This window comes from Dermacentor silvarum, unplaced genomic scaffold (assembly GCF_013339745.2).
Source record: "Dermacentor silvarum isolate Dsil-2018 unplaced genomic scaffold, BIME_Dsil_1.4 Seq10343, whole genome shotgun sequence".
In the NCBI taxonomy this organism is placed as follows: Eukaryota; Metazoa; Arthropoda; class Arachnida; order Ixodida; family Ixodidae; genus Dermacentor; species Dermacentor silvarum.
The window spans coordinates 1-17,041 of NW_023605479.1; the positions used below are offsets into that span (position 1 = coordinate 1).

Below are 17,041 nucleotides of genomic sequence, written 5' to 3' on the forward strand. Positions count from 1 at the left end.
AACTGTATTGTTACTCCTAGCCTGGTGGGCCCATCATTCTGGAATTTTCATGATTGCTACCAGTTGCTTCAGAAATAACATGCACCTTTTATAGTAAGGGACTGGTTGCAAGTAATGTCAGAGCCAGACTGTCTGCTCCGACTGTCCTCAGGCACGCCTGCTATATTCTTATGGTGCGGGCAGAGGCTCTTATTTTATTAATTTATGCCTCACTATAACAAATGTCCTCAGGCATCACAACCTGTTGTTGTAGAGATAACTCGCTTGTACTGGCAACTGCCCCTGACATTATCTGCATACTGTGTCGCAGGACATGCCAACTGGCGCAGACTATCCCATCACAAGTCTCTCCATTGACCACGAGGGCTCCCTGCTAGTTGCTGGATGTGGTGATGGAACCATCCGGGTCTATGACCGTCGGCTACCACCTGCAGACTGGTCAGTGCCACGATTTGTGAGCCCAGGCTATCTCTCAACGTAGTCTAGGCTGAGCAGGTTTCTTGCAATGCAGCTTTTGTGCCATGTTCTAGCTTGCCAATGGTGTAAATGTATTGCACTTCCTTAACTGTCCTCCTGAATGGCCCTCCACCTGGCTGATGTGTCAGGGAAAGCACGCGAATTGAGAAAAAATAGACAATTAGCTTTACGTTTTGCTCCTGCTTTTCTTATTCTGTATGCATATGACTGTCCTCGAGCTTTTGCCAAGCTAGCAGAAAACGGAATGAGAAAAAGGGGAACAGAGAAGTTCAAGTTTTTCTTTGTCACGACCATATGAAGCCAAGGAAAGCATGAAGGGAATTAACTGTTGTTTTAATTGAAATATCGAAATACCTAATATTAAAAAAAAAATAAATAAAGGTGGACGAAAAGATGACTTGCACCCGATGGCAGGCAAACCCGTGTCTTCCACATTACGTGTGCGTTGCTATACCAGTTGAGCTACGGCAGTGGCTATCCTCTCGTCCACTTTCTTGGGTGTTTGTGTATGCATACTAGATCTGGTCCTGGGGGTGTTAGCCAGCGCCACTTGTAGCCATGGTGGAAGATGGAAGTTACTGCTTCAGTGCTGCTCTTAGCACTGCAAGCAACTTCCACCCAGGTATTGTAGTCACTACAACATCAAATTTTGATTTTTCAGATGCCCTAGGGGCTGCGACGTCTTATAGACATTCTATACATTGGCTCTAAGGGGTACATGGCAGTGCCGTTGAGGCGTAAAAATTATTGGGCATGTCTGAAAAATCGGTCATTGACTGTATTGTGACTCACCTTCACAATGTTTAGGGCCAAGAAAAAGAGGTGCATGACCTACTCTGAGGCACACCTATGTACCAGGAATGAATGTTGAACATGCATTTAAATGAATGATGGATCTGCACAGCTATGTGGACTGTGACAGCGATGGATTTGTGCCTTCATTTTGGGCCCAGAAAATGCACCATGTGAATCTCCAAAACCATGATATATGAGCAGTGAATGGGGTAAATATGGCATTGAGTAGGACTTAAGATATCTTGAACATGAAACATCAGCAGATGGTTTTTCTGCCAGTCCCCGTGATAATCCCTGTGAAGCAACTCATCTATTACAGGGCCTGTCAGCATTTGCTTGAAAGCTCAAAACTTTCATATTTCTGCACGCTCTTTTAGTAATAAAGGTTAAAATGCTTTGCAGTACAACTGTTTTCTCCTTTACTGACTTTGCAGCCGCATCATGACACTTCGGGAGCACAACAGCTGGATTGTGAATGTGCATCTAAATGTCAGAGAGCGCCGCATCACCAGTGGCTGCGTGACCGGCGATGTGCGCTTCTGGGAGCTGGGTCAGAGCTGCTCAACGCACACGGTCTCCACACATGTCGACATGACTGCCATGGCCGTCCACCCAGTCTTTGACGTGTTTGCATGGTCTGTTTCTCATTTGTGTCTCTAAGATAGAAGTGAACCACATGTGAGAAAACCACTCTTGACAGGCCTATGCAACTTCGTAATCAAAAACAAACGAAGCTCTCACACATTATCTCCAAACAGGATCATACCAATGCAGCACAGTAGACAGCTTTAACAAGTCTGTAAACGTATCGCAGTTTACAGAATACTAGGTTACTAGAGATGTTTGCGTGAGCAGCCATGTTGGCAGTGCCATCTTGTGGCACATAATTAAGCATAGAGGAAACAGAACTATTATTGCAGTGTCCAATGATATTTTATGTAGCTTCCTGTGTAAAAAGTCGACAACACCATAATCCTTTATATGCAGTCCTTTTTATTTTAGTTATTTTCCTTTACGCAAAAGAACCCATGTGACAAAAACATTCTAATATGTTGTTGACAAAGCGACACAGGGTGTCACTACCAGCATTGCTTCTACCGTCCACAGCTCCAGTAACTCCTTATTTCGTAAATGGTAATATTTTTACGGACAAGCTAAAGCTATTGTGCCTCTGGACACTTGCTGCTCATATTATGTCTCCTCCACCAATGCTCATTGTACCCCTCTCTGTTAACACACTTAAATGTTTTCAGTTTCATAAATCAATTTCGAATGCCAGCATCAGAATGTAGTGGGATTCTGCTATACCTTTGCAAAGTTTCAGTTCAAAATTTTTATTTCCCTACTTATGACGATATGTTTTTCTAATATCATTTTGAGCTCTTGTACAAAAATTCAGCGAGCTCTGCAGTATCTTGTTAACGTCTTTGGCCTCCCCTAATTGGCCGAAACAATTGAAATTTCCCCTCAAAGTACTTTGCAATGTCCACAGTATCTATGTAGTTTCATTCCAATCCGGCTTTTTTATTTCGTTTTCATGCAGAAGTCATATTATTCTTGTAATGGCATGACAGTCGGCTATAGCACCGTTGAGGAAGAGGAACGCCGGGTGCACATTGGCACACGAGAAGAACATGCTCTGCCTGTACAGCAATAACCTGCGTCAGTGCTACTCAGCAGCCATGAATGTCAGTCTAAGGGAGCAATGCCAGCAACAGTTTTCGTGTTGTGGACATTGAATGGCCATTATTTTTTTTTCGTGCTGCCCACTCGAAAGAACAGTTGGAGCATAATGGCTACTAGGTGATGCTGCTTTTGGCTTTGTTGTGTGAATGGCGACACTCCGTGGGAAAGCCTCCGGGAAGATGTATAGCATGTAAAATTTTTTTACACCTGCAATAGCAGACTTGCAACAAATAACCCACACAAATTATTCTAGATTCTGTGGTTAGGAGGCTGTATAACACAATTGCCATGCTGTGAAAATTATAATATTCCGTCAAACCTCGTTACAAAGAAAAACAAGGATAATATAAGGAATTATCAGCTATAAATAAGTAAATTTAAGTTTTCTCAATAGGTAGTGAACATGTATCCTAATGAAGAATATTGGATATAATGAAGGTATTTTCATATCGAATGTGACTTCGTCAAAGCAAGGTGTGACTGTATTATTGTTTAGAGGGCCCTGTCTATAATATCAATCAAGCATCAAGTGATGACAGTGTGATGATGTGCAGTGGGTCGGCCAGCCAGCAGATCAGTGTTTTCAACAAGGAGGGGGACAACATGGGCTCCATTCGTCACCACGACTGGTTCATCAACCAGCGCGTCGGTCCAGTCTCCTGCCTGGCCTTCCACCCGTACAAGGTGAATGCCCCTGGCTCGACCAGCCAGAGACCCCTTGACTCACTGTTCTCTCCGACCCGCAGATGTGCCTGGCGTCGGGAAGCACGGACTCCATCATCGGAGTCTACACAACCGACCGCAAGCACTGATGGAGCCAAGCAGACCGTGCCTTAAAGGACGTGGAAAGGGAGATGCGATGACTGCACTCAGTGCACATCGGCAGGCGCTCTCGAGTCTACTGTGCCATTCTTTGTAAATGTCAAAAGGGGATGAGCAGTTGCATTGGTAGTGCTTGAAGCCTGTTCACCAGCGCCAACTGCTCTCTCTGATCGGGGAATCGGAAATGATGCCCTGTATCCCCGCTGTTGATCAGTTCTGTGCCTCTCACTGAGTTTATTGCTTGTAGCTGCCGCAGCAATCTTTTTTCCTGGGGCACACTGTTTGTGAGGCTAGCGTTGTAGTTAGCCACGTGGCTAGTGCCATCTCATCACCTGTGGTTCGGATCCATTCTGCTTGTAAACTAGTGCTTGCAGGAGATTGTCATGAAGACTTGCCACTTCGGCACCGTGAGTCTGACTGACTCAACTTATCTGTCGCTGAACGTTTGGTCAATGTGGCCCTTTCTGCAGTGGCAGTCTGACAGATAGCCATGGAATGGTGTTGCTAGCTAGAAGTGCTTGGGGAGAAAAAGAATGCAAATTGGGAGTTCTTGTGAAAGCAGCCAGGAGTGTCATGAAGTACCTGTCACGGATGTGCCTAGTCAAAGTGTGGAAGCTGTTTGCCAACTGTTAAAGGTTGTTTTGACTGTGCTTGTTGCTGAGCGGGAAGCTGACTAGAAAGTGTGTACAGGGAATGTGACGGAAGTTGATGATTTTGTGTTTCTTTTTTGAAGCTAGTAGAGCTGGCTGTTTTAGTTATTGCATATAAATATTTCTTATAGAAGGCATGCTAGGCAGCTTTTTCTGTTGCTTGGGAAACATTCATCATGTGTCATAGTGTTCATCCAAAACTGTCATTTTGTACTTTTGAACTTATCTGTTTCAGACATTGTGGATGAACTGAAGAAGTCCGACGCATTTCTGTTCAGTGAAAGTCTCTGTTTGAACTTTTTCTGTGACATAGCAGTGTTGGTCTGTTCAAGCAACTTGTCTTCATTAAACCCACTGCATCTTTTATTATATTATATAGCCATTCTGGGTGTAAAATGTTGTTTGTTCCTTCTGTATTTTTAAGGTGGACAGCACTTGGAATAATGTAAAAAAAAGTATACAAACCATTTGTTGAATTTACCAAGTAGTACCTCTTGCATGTGCTTTGTTCTGTACATAAGTCGCTGCACCTTGCACAAAATCGTGTTGACAACATAAGTGAAAGAAAGGCTTAATGACAGTCTTTATTGTTATGTAATTTATCCAAGAGCCAAGTGACACGAAAATTGCTCATCAATTTAGCGCATAATATCTCATGTGTGGACTTTAGCTTGCAGATTATGAGGACTGCAATGAGGAAACCAAGCCAATATCAGCAGAGCATTGTCCAAGGAGCTGGTATGCTTGGACTATCACATTCAATATGAGCTGCCACGTACTAGCCGTGATAGGAGCAACGCTCTCGAGAAAATGGTGGAGAGGGTTTCCCCATTCCAGCAATGCACACGCTTTCTGATGTCTGCTTTCTTTGTGGAGCGATAATACACTTGCCTATCAAGCAGCTGTCACTCCATCATGAAATAAAAAGAGAGAGAGAAAAAAGAGAATAGTTACGAAGCTGCAGAAGTGGCATGCCATGACGAAGCACGTTGTGCTAAGGGCTAAAGGACATCAGCGCTGGCCAGTGTATTATCATTCCATGAAGAAAGCAGACAATCGAAAGCACAGCGGTATGTTCATTGCCAGAATGGCGAGGACCTCGCCACTTGCGTCACAGCGCAATGCAGCTCATATTGAATGTGACATTGGCAACACATGCAAGAACAGCATTGGCCGGAATGGTAGATGTGCTTTCACAGCTGGGGTGCTGAAAAAGAAATACAAAAATGGTCCCCTAACTCTGCAGTCCTCCTCTTAGCTAGTCATTAACAAAATAAAATAATCTTGCATCAGGATGTTATTAGCTTTAACGGGGGAGTATTTTCGTGGTTTTAAAGCCATCTCGAAATGCAGGGCAGACACTAGCTATGCGAACAAAGGACGTAGAAAACTATTAATGGGAGGCAGGCACTTATTCAAGTGCTATCTTACGGTGAAGCTTAGAATGTACAAATCTCAGTGTGCAAATGCAGCCAGAGACATAGTGCAATGTCTAATATGTACACCTCTGATTCGTATTTTTCATGGCTCTTGAGCCTTTGCTTAGTGCACACACACAAAAAAAAAGGAAATTGAATAGAGAGCTTTCATTTGTGTTCTACGGTTTAGTAAAAAAAATGCATCATTAGGTTTAACCTCTTAACTGCTGATGACGCGATAACTTGTCATTACAAGCGTCCTGTAGTGCCGATGACGACTTCACTCATCGTGAATTTTTGCCAATTTTTGCACAACTATTGCGAAAATATTTGCAAAAGAAATTTGTGAAAAAAATGATGCAAAATATGCAGGTCATGAAAAAATTCGGGACTTGTAAAAATTTTTTCGGGATTTGTCACGGCGGTTAAGGGGTTAACGAGTGCTTCATGGTGCGTGAAAATACAACTATTGCGAAAATATTTGCAAAAGAAATTGTGAAAAAATTATGCAAAATATGCAGGTCATGAAAAAATTCGGGACTTGTAAAAATTTTTTCGGGATTTGTCACGGCGGTTAAGGGGTTAACGAGTGCTTCATGGTGAGTATGCAGTAATGTTGCATATGTGTGTGCTATCACAAGCTCCTTACATCATCAAGATCTCAATCTTTGCGACGTATTCTGTGTACTGCAATGATTTTGTTGTTTCACTGTAATGTTAACTCATCATATAAAGAAGTTGTTTTGTTCACAATTTGGTGCCATTTCTTTTACGCTTCAATTTGTGCATCTGCTACTTTAAAGGGGCAGTAGCAACCTCGACGGGATCAACGGAATTGATTCAGTTATCCTACAAGCTGAATTAAGAGGAATTCCCCCCCCCCCTACTATTTACACTGTTCTAAAAATGCTCCTAGATCTTAACACCCAGTTTTTTTTATGGGTTCATAGTCGAAAACTGTGTTCCTCCAAATATAACATGCACCCGATTTTAAAACAATGAATGTTGCAGATTTCAGAAGAGTTTACCTTCACAGAATATAAATTTATTTAGACTTAATGTCCATCAACATCAGTCGTAGCTTTTCATCCCAGTCTGTACACCATGTCACCTTCCCTGCAGTCGATTGCATTTGATATTCTGTATTTCTTGACCCAGACCGCTACAATTGCAAAGCGTAGCATGTGAAATGACTTGGTGAGCTTTGGTAATTAATGTCTGAAGGTGGCATGTTTTTTTCACCACCCTGTGCAAAAACTTCTTCCAGCACCATCTTGATAATAATGGCAATGACACTGGCTCCGACAGTGGGCTGTTGCTATTACACTGCAAATGTCATTTAGATTTATTTGAAATATGAAATGATTTATTTCCCAGCACAGGTTAGTTATGATGGATAACAATGTTGAATCACTTGTGCTCCACAGAAGGAAATCTAGTGTTAAATTTTTGTGCCTAATCCTTCACTGGGGATTTAGCGCTGGACTCATCTGTACGTCTAACACCCTTGTGTTATTCGTACGGGCCTTACCCTAAAAAACGAACACGTATAAGCCCTTTCCTGCCAGGCACTGTAGATGAATGAAAGCATCTTAACAAGCCACATTTATTACATTCTCACTAGCAATGTCTTTCTTCAGTAGTTTAAAAGTTATGTCTACATGATCATGACAAGCTTCTCCTGCTTGGGCCCTTTTGTAATCTGCAGTATTAACTAAAAAAAAGGGAGGGGGGGGGGGAGAGTACTGTAATAAATCCCACACAGCAAGTTGTGTGACTTAATTCACAAACTTTATTGACAGGAGATGCCTATATGACGATGGTGTCATTAGTGTCACATGGAACTTAGTTGAGCTCTTCAATCAGCACTCTTGGCTTCGAGGTCGTATTCCTCTGTTCCTCAACTACCTTGCGTGCCTCCTCAAATGTTGACACATTCTCGGCAACTGCAAGAGCTTCAACGTCAATGTCATTTAGGCATGACAGCAGTTTATCTCCATGCTCCACTGTCCACGACATCATGTACTCAACCTTTTTTATAGCCCGTCGAAGCTTTACTTTCAGCTCCCTCTGGCATTCAGGTTCTCTTGTTGCTGCTTCGAATACACTACGAGTTTCATCCAAAGCTCTCAGTGCATTGTCCTTCAATCGCGGACTTCCCAGAAACTTCCGAAAGGCTCTGAGCAAAGATGGGAGCTCTTCAGTAGCCGTCACACTTTGACTCATGACGACTTTTTGCAGCACAGCCTGAACAGCTTCAGCGGAGGTGCCATACACAGCATCATCTGTCAAAACTGAGCTGATGCTAAGGAACTCTTCCGCACTCTGAGGAACCATCTCCCCATTGTACAGTCGTATAACATGGACGTAGCTACACAAAACGTTCACCACACTGTTCACGACACATGCTGCAGGCGGCTTGCTTGTCAACGTGCCGAGAGGCTGGACAGTCTGCTTGGAGCTCTCCTCCGCCGTCACTTCGCTGACAAGGGCCGTTTCTTCCCACCATGGCTTCCATAGTGGAACAAGCTTTGCAACATCACCTGTCTGAACCATGCGTTCAAACTCTTGCCTCTCGTCTGGGGTGAGATAGCTCCAGGCAGTTTCAGCGTCGATGTCAGTCTGTTCCAGACGTTGGACGAGAGCAGCCACTTCGTCCGTTTCCTGGTCATCATCTTCTCCTTCTTCTTCTTTCTGGACGGCCTTTAGTATGCCCACCATCTTTCGCTGGGTTTCAGGGTTGGCCTGTTCCATGCGCAAGTAAGTCTGGACCCAGTCCTTGTAGAAGTCCTCGCTGCAGCCTTGGTGTCTGGCATCCTTGTAGCATTTGATAGAGCAGTACCCACAATTGCACCTTGGGCAGGTGTACCTGGCGAGTGCAGACTCGCAAAACTTGCAAGGTCTTGGTGCACACTCCTGCATTGGCACTGGTTGCTTGCTGTCAGCACAGCACAAACATCTACAGCTAGAGTGCGCAATAGGAGCAACACTTGGGCTGCACTCGATCTCCTTGGTTACACTGCTTGGTTATTTCTCGACTCCCTTGAATTCACGGCCCAAGATGTAAATCTCGGCAGACTCCTTTCGGCTTGCCGGTGGCTTCACGTAGTGTACAAACTGGAAAAACCTTCTGATGTCGTCTGATAGCTTGGCTGCCTCACTGCCGTTCCAGATTTTGCATAGGAAAGAACCACGAACGCTGAGAACTTTGAAGGAGAGTATGAGAGCTGCGTATGTAAGTGCGACAATTCCCTCGTGGTCAAGAGATTTCACACCACTGGCGTTTGGTGCCAAATCGCTGAGTACAACGTCCGCAGATTTGCCACTGAGGCATTGCAAGACCTTTGTTGTGGACTCTGGCTTCAGTATGTCGGTGTTAGGGAGGAAGGTGGCACCAGGGACAGGATCAATAGGCAGAAGGTCTAGGCCAATGACCGTTCCTCTTGTGGTGGTGTGGTCTGAAAGAAATATGTGTTCAAAGATCTGACTGCAATAAGGAATTCACGTTCACCATTCGTTAGGCAACTTGGGATAGCTAAATTTTCTTGCGATTTCCAACGCTCGAATCAAACAGGCAGATGGGGAGCTTTCAGTTTAATCTGGCATTATATGTGTAGTAGTACGTCGGACATAGGAAGCTGCTAGCTTCACGAGACACTAAATCGAAACACACAACAGAAAAATTAGTAAGTTGAAGACAAGATAAAATTAAATGCATGGCGATATGGGCGTACCGTTTGATTTGCCCGGTCCCAAACAAGCTACGTTTATTGTTTTGATGACACACCAAGAAGTCCAAATAACAACCTCTGTCAAAACACAGAGGCTGCACAACTTTTCGCTCGGATATGACTTTTATGTGCCGCAACTCCCTAGGCTGTTTGTACGTGTACTACGGCCGAAGCTTGCTTGAAACCGTCGTTTAAACACTGTCGTTGCAATCGCTTCGATAAACGTCTCACCTGCTCCGTTGGCGTTGATCCTTTCCACGATAACTTGTGTCCAGGCTCCAGGCGCTGCTCCGCATTCCACTACGGTGCAGCCAGGTTTCAGGATACGGTATTTGTCGTCAATCTCCACAAGCTTATAAGCGCTCCTCGCTCGGTAGTTGTCGTACCGCGATTGTTTCACGTAGGGGTCGTTAAGGTGCCTCGTCAGCCAATCCTGCGAAGCTTTGCTCTTGCCTTTCAAGTTCTGTGGCTGAAGTTTCAACTGCGCGGCGCTTGAATGTATCATACGCCGCAAACTCTGCGAAGCATGTAGCCTTGGAAAACGCATGAGAGCTTCCATAGAAGTCGTGGAAGTACGGATCGCAAGGCGGATTGTCTTGGCTCAGAGATTATTAGAATGCGTAGTAGACGAAGGTAAACAACTGCACTGCAGTACGCAAAAAAATTACCTCCGAGATTCATATTCACTACTTTGTACGTCATCAAAGCACAAAATATAAATAATAAAATAATTATTCAAAAATTTGGTTTTTGATTTTCCTCTGATTATTCCAAAATTTCTTACGCATCTGCAGGTTGATAGATTTTTTACGTCGTCTTTCTATCTGCTACGCGTAGCTACGAGGACTTTGCAAAAGTGGCGCTAGTGGCGCTAACATCGCTGTGGCGGCCATTTTTGTTAATGGTGCACGGCGCGGTCGTGGAGTGGCACCACTGTAGTAGCGCATTACGCTGGTTTGGTGCGTGTATTGAAAGTCGGCGTGTGTGTTCCTTGTTTTACGGTTTTACGTGCTCGCCTTGTGTTTCAGTGTGACAGTGTTGATGTGTGACCATCGAGCCCGTGCTGCAGTTTGCGGCTGCCAACAGACATGACCACCGAGTGTCGACAACGCCGGTGTTGTGCGCTGTGCGTGTGAGTCGTGGAACGGTGCTCCGGCGGACGGCAGCAATGTAAGCGAGTTTTGTTTGTGTTAGCGGCGCTGCCAATGAAAAAAGGAGTTCGCTTCGGCGATGTTTCCATTCTAAGCGGCCTGCGGCCGAGCTAGACCGTAATCGCGCTTGTTTGGCTTGTCGCTTGAGCGGTGAGCAGGCCGCTAACGCCACATGAGAAGCCTTGTAGGGCGTCTCTTGCGCGCCGAGTGTCAGAGCCTGCGGCTTTTAACCGGAACGGGGCAACACGCATTCCCGTGGACGGCGCGTTCCGGTTTTCTCATCAGCGGTCGGCGGAGCCTTGCTGTGCGCCTACGCCAACTATCAGCCGTCCGCAGCGTTTGACATCGTGCATGAAGTCCACTGTACGCACAGATTTGTTTACCTGACGCCTTTCGGCGTTGTGCTAAAGGCTAGTATGCATGGCGGGGCGGTGTTTCTATTGCCGATGACTACGTTGTGAACCCATTCGTTGCGACAGCTTGTCAGGCAAGACCATGCGCGCGTCCATTTAAATGGACGGTGAGTGAGCCAGCGGCACGAAAGGGCGTATGTGATACTCGTCTCTGCAGCCGAGTGTGTAAACCATGAATGAAGGACGTAAACTCTTCGGGTGTCCCTGCAGCGGTCACGTGCCCTTGGGATAGGTGACATGCAGGGCGCGTACGTCATTTTTTTTTTTTTTTTAGCATACCTTGCGGCAAATCCTTCGATAAGGAGATGTTAATTTGCCTAATTATCTCAGTGAAAAATCAGGGGCAGCTGTCGACATGTCCTGACTATCTGAAACTCATTTAGGTCGGCGCGGGCGTGTCTCTTCTCACTTATTCAGCGATATGCTTCGGTGATTTTGATAAGCGCGCCGTTGAAATTCAGCGAGCTTTTTAAGGCGAACCTTTCTTTGTGTCGACCGTGGCTGCTGCTGCCTTCTTGCCAGCAGCTTTCACACATGACAGCGCACATATAACGAGTCGGCTTATTATAGCCGTATGTACTACCCGTTCGCGCCGGTGACCGGCTGTGTTCTCTTCGGAATTACGCAGTGAAACAAACGGTACCCAGATATCCTCACTGCGACAGGTATACGCCATCAGGCGCATAATTCCTTTATTAATGCGAATATTTCTGCGCCTTCATTCCCGGGTTTTGGTGCGTTTGCTCGGTCAACTGAGTTTCTCCCTAAGTGGGCCGACCCCAGAGACAGTGCAGTAGTACGCTGGCCTGGGGACGATCACTTTCGCGTGACGTAGTGCTCAACCAGCCAATAAGCGCGCACTGAAAATGATATCGCCGAAAGTGACCGGATCCCGGAGATGGCGTAACGAAAACTGAGCCGGCCCTGGAGACATTGAATTCTGCGGTGACATGGTCTCAGCGCATTGCCGGACAGACACTAATCGCTATTCAGCCTACGCTGCAAAACGCGGTGCAGTACAGTTAATTAACTGCTTCACTGCTGGGTTGCCGCTGCTGTCTTGCCGAATAGCTAAATAAAATTGTGGAGATCGCATACACTGTGGAAATCGACGTTACGCGAAGCATTTTGCAGGCCGCTGGCAATGCAGCATTGTTTGGGGTTCGGCAAAGCGTTACCAGGTTGGACCACTGTGTCTGTGTAAATCAAGTATTTGCGACGCGAGTACAGTGAACTAGAATTAACACAAGACTGCGTGTGTGCGACGACAGCGGCAAGATGACGGCTGTAACGACGATTACATGATTTCTACGAACGATTGAATTCATGTGAACGAGTGGCGTGGAAGTGCGAGATGGGTAAGAAACGCCGAAACGAAAAGCTCACTGACATCAGCACGTGGTATCACTTGGAGGACACAAACTGGTGACTTAATTGACGGCGATACTGTAGCACTAGCCGAAGCCCGTGCCCTTTTATAGCCATTCGGACGAGTGGCTTGGTGCACCTGCTTGCCTGGGCCTAGCTATGGTACCATAGCCTAGCCGTGATGACGCTGCCATACTGGAATTCGATGCAGTGTCGTACTCGGGCACTATGTGCACCAAGGAAAAGCAACTAGGCCTCGATGTTTGATTAAAGGGCCTTGTAACGACGTGAAGAGCCTTGAAAGTCCGGTAGGAGCTTTGGGAGGAATGAGGAGGCGGCGCCTTACTGCCCGGCACTCTGAAGTCAACGCTTGGGGGAAACGCTTTTCAATAACTGCTTGAACAGATGTAACCACCACCATATGTTCTGCTGCCGATATTTTTTTAATTTTTTATAATTTAATACATACTGCACCTGGAGCGGGCCGGTGTGGATCAGAGAGCAAACGGGGATAACCGATATTCTAATTCACATTAAGAGAAAGAAATGGAGCTGGGCAAGCCAAGTAATGCGTAAGGTAGATAACCGATGAACTATTGTTACAGAATGGGTGTCAAGAGTAGGGAAGTGCAGTCGAGGACGGCAGAAAACTAGGTGGGGGATGAAATTAGGAAATTTGCGAGTAGAAATTGGAATCAGCTAGTGCAAGACAGGGGCAACGGGAGATAGGCTGATGATGATGATGACATACTGCAGACTCGAGGACCAAGTAGGGTAGGCGTGCCGGTATCTTCTTGCGCATGCACAGAAGCAAGGTAGAAGCGGTAATTGTTTCGTATTCGTGCGCTGTCGCTGTGGAGAGGATGGCGCGCCGCCGTGAGCATTCATTTTACATGCCATCTCGTTTCTCTAAAACAAACTGCTCCGCGAAAAGGGTCAATAATTTATGTAATATAAATAATAAATACAACTTATATAGTGGGAGCAGGAATTTCCCTTATTTCCTTGGCTTTATAAGATCTTATCCTCAATTCTATATTAATATATTAATAAAGTTATACGAAGTTAATATTTCATGTATTACAACTTGTGGATTAGCACAAATATGCACCAAATAACACAATATTTGTGCACCTTTATCCTGCCTGTATGCGACGTACTATGTTTTGGTCGCGAAAGCAAACGGTGCGCTGTGGCTGCTGGTCGCAAAAACGTGTCACTGCGCTCGTTCGGTATTAATTTGTTTCAGACCTGTGAGGCCTTCCATTTAAAGTTACGTCATATTTTACAACGTAAAAGTATCAGACTTAGCGTTACGTCGAATTGCATGAAGCATACCTATGTATTTCTTTCATATATGACGCGCAAACGTTTTGGGCCGCGTGTTCCCCGTTCCTTTCGAACTTTTAAGAGAAAAAACGCACATCCCTGTATGAAGGAGTGCGTAATTATTTCTTCGTGTCTTGTGGTGGTCTTTTCCGAAGAGCAAGTCAATGAAGTGAAGATGCTGGCATCACTGCTAGATGCCTCATTTTCCCACGTAGAATGCGGAACTTCCTAAATCTCACGTGAATCCTGCTGTCTTCGGTGCCGTTGAATCACTCATCTTTCTGTTTGTGGGGCTTGTTCAGGGGACATTCATAAGCTATCTATAAGATCAACATTTAGGTAATTATCATGCGCAACACGTACTAGGAATAACTGTATGAAAGCCAACGCTCGAAATCCAATAACTTCTTTAGCAATTGTCAGCATAGGCTTAGACTAGGTCTTTCTTCATAGCTAACTGAATTCTCGCACACAATTTCTTCTTAAGAATCTGCTCAAGGGATTTACATATAGTGCTTGTTAGTGAAATAGGACTAAAGTTTCACACGCCAGTTTTATTTTTTGGGAACTAGGGGTTACCTTAGCCATTTTCCATTAGTGCGGAAGGGAACATGTTAGTAGAGAGTTTTAGAATAGGGGGGGACCCAAAAGTTTGGGACCCCAAAGAGCTTTGCGGGTGTTAGCGTTGGGTCATGCAGGAGTGATGAGTTTTAAAATAGGGCTTCGAATTTGCGAATAGCGTCTTGCGCTTGCAGTGCCACTACGGTGGCAGAGAAAAACTATTATAAATAATAAAATAAACTACACCATTTTGTGGGAAGAGTAATTTTGACTTTCGTATTTTTGCGTTTAATTACAATTTAGAGGTTATTCTATTAGCAGCAAGCGATTTGTTGCGCTTAGTAATCAACTTTACGTTCCTTCACCAGCCAAGCTAATCCACGTTAGGCCTACGAGCCATGAAATCGACAATCGAATTCGGAATCAGCGGCGTCTAATGAATCAAACTTCATTACACGCGTTAGTTGAGAGGTAGATATATAACCGCAGTCAATTCTTCTAGCTTACGAACTTCACGCGTTACTACGAATCGAGCCCAGTTTGGTGCTCAGTTCGAGCCGTCGCTTCGATGCCAAGTTTTTTGACGCTAAGCTTTTGGGGCTCCCGCTAAATCAGTGAGATAGCGTGTCCGACGCAAAACCCAAACGCAGTTTGCGTCTCGCGCATGCGCAGTGGCTTCGACGCTATTTCGTTGGGGCCCCAAAATGTTTGGGGCCCCTATTTTAAAACTCTCTAGTGATTTGCTGGGTATTGGGAATAAATATTTTGCTACCCATTCAGCACACCAAGGCAGGAATTCGTTTGGTGTGTTTTCAGGTCCGGGTGTCTTTCTTGCACTAATTTGAACATTAGAATAAAGATTTCAGCCTAGTTTATCGAGACAGAATCTATGCAGTTTATATTATGTACTTCGACATGCCGAGGGATTACGTCATTTGCGAAAATTGTTTTAAAGTAATTATTAAGCAAATTTTCTCTTCCTCTACTTTCTTCAGGAGGCACTAGCTGTATTGTCCTTCTGACTTCTAGAATTTAAATAGTTCTAAAGCTTCTGGAGTTTATTTTCCGAAAAGTTAGGCAATGTATGAGAAAAATAGTTAGCTTTGGCTGCCTTTGTTTTTGACCCCATAGAATTGATAGTTTAGAGCGAGGTTTTCGCAACATGTAGTTATTGCGCCATAGGTATAATTTACAGCAGGTAATTTCCACTCGATATTTTGGCTCGTGTTTAGATCGCCTACGAATTTTTCTCGGTTTACGCAAAGAAGTTTATACACAGTCGAATCCGGATACGTCGGACCCACATATAACGGATTATTGTGTAGAATGCACAGCATTAAAATTTGTTTGAAAAAATTTTATGCTATTTTTATTTTATATATCGAACTTTTTTGTGATCCCCTGCAGATTCGATATACCGGGTTATATTATATTATATATATATATATATATATATATATATATATATATATATATAATAAGAGCAAGTGACGTATACGAAGCACAAGGATAGCGTTCGGCGCAGTCGGCGATCGTCGAACATCTGATCAGCGAGACAAGCGCGTCGGCTTTTACACATGACTCGTCGAAGGATCCAGCGTAATCGCTGGTGCTTGCATACCTTCCAGAAATTACAACACTATTCGCCTCGCGCTTACATCTGATTAAACAAGCTTCAGCGAGAACGTACACAACAGGTAGAAACAACGACAACATTCTAGTATGTTCCAAATCCTGCAGGCGTGTCTTGCGCTGAGCGATAGCTCTAAGTTGTTAGCGGGTGAAATGCAGTCCCCAGAAAAAGGATAAATAAGAAGACGGTGTCAATGCACCTCTCTTAGCATCGTCCCGATACTACAAACGCGAGAGTAGTAAAGAAAAGAAATGAAGTCCTAGAGTTCGTTGGTTCTGGGAACATGGGCTATACCTCAGGTCGTTCGCGGCGCCGCTGTGATTGCTCTTAATGCCGTCTGGCACGACCTCATAGTCCAGTGCGCCAATGCGTAGGATGGTCTTGTAGGGTCCGAAATAACGTCGCAAAAGTTTCCCGCTAAGTCCTTGTCGGCGTATTGGGGTCCAAACCCAAACACGGTCGCTGGGCTGGTACTCGACGTAGCGTCGTCGAAGATTGCAATGTCGGCTGTCAGTCCTCTGCAGGTTCTTGATGCGCAAGCGGGTGAGCTGGGAGATAGGCCCCCACATCGAGGTTTTTTTCGTCGGTGACATGCGGTAGCATGGCGTCGAGAGTCGTCGTAGGGTTCCTGCCGTAAACCAGCTTGAACGGCGTCATGTGCGTTGTTTCCTTCACCGCCGTGTTGTAAGCGAAGGTTCCGTATGGAAGGACCGCATCCCACGTCTTGCGTTCGACGTTGACGTACCAAATTGCCAACGTGTCGGCGAGGGCCTTGTTCAGCCTCTCCGTAAGATCATTCTTCTGCGGATGGTAGACAGTTGTCCTGATGTGGCTTGTCCGGCTGCGTTGCAGAGTCGCTTGGGTTAGCTCTGTTCCTCTGGCGGTGATGAGCACTTCCGGGGCACCATGTCGTATAGCAGGATATTCTCGACGAAGAATTTCGCCACTTCGACCGCGCTACCTTGAGGCAGTGCTTTCGTTTTGGCGTAGCGGGTAAGGTAGTCGGT

The 17,041-nt window shown here is 45.2% G+C and overlaps 4 protein-coding genes across 6 annotated transcripts in view; 2 read left to right on the top strand and 2 right to left on the bottom strand.

Moving 5' to 3' along the window:
• Positions 1–307: 307 nt before the first annotated feature.
• LOC119434392 (regulatory-associated protein of mTOR) lies at positions 308–6,601 on the top strand. Its single transcript, XM_037701547.2, has 5 exons — positions 308–438; positions 1,707–1,907; positions 3,513–3,642; positions 3,705–6,220; positions 6,370–6,601. The coding sequence occupies exons 1-4, from the start codon at positions 314–316 to the stop codon at positions 3,768–3,770; spliced, it is 522 nt and encodes a 173-aa protein (XP_037557475.1). The 5' UTR covers positions 308–313; the 3' UTR covers positions 3,771–6,220; positions 6,370–6,601.
• Positions 6,602–7,619: 1,018 nt separating this feature from the next.
• LOC119434389 (rRNA methyltransferase 2, mitochondrial) lies at positions 7,620–10,166 on the bottom strand. The gene is made up of 2 exons (XM_037701545.2): positions 9,811–10,166; positions 7,620–9,306 (listed from the first exon to the last, which is right to left on the bottom strand). Exons 1-2 carry the CDS (start codon positions 10,136–10,138, stop codon positions 8,876–8,878), a joined length of 759 nt encoding a protein of 252 aa, XP_037557473.1. The 5' UTR covers positions 10,139–10,166; the 3' UTR covers positions 7,620–8,875.
• On the bottom strand, positions 7,694–8,770 carry LOC119434394 (zinc finger HIT domain-containing protein 2). Its single transcript, XM_037701550.1, has one exon. The coding sequence runs from the start codon at positions 8,768–8,770 to the stop codon at positions 7,694–7,696; it is 1,077 nt and encodes a 358-aa protein (XP_037557478.1).
• A 305-nt stretch (positions 10,167–10,471) lies between the features above and the next one.
• Positions 10,472–17,041, top strand: part of LOC119434393 (MICAL-like protein 1) — a 60,973-nt gene continuing 54,403 nt past the window's right edge. For all 3 annotated transcript variants that reach the window (XM_049659464.1, XM_049659467.1, XM_049659468.1), the window contains exon 1: positions 10,472–10,749. The gene's annotated coding sequence lies outside the window, so the exon portion shown is untranslated. The remainder of the gene's footprint in view (positions 10,750–17,041) is intronic.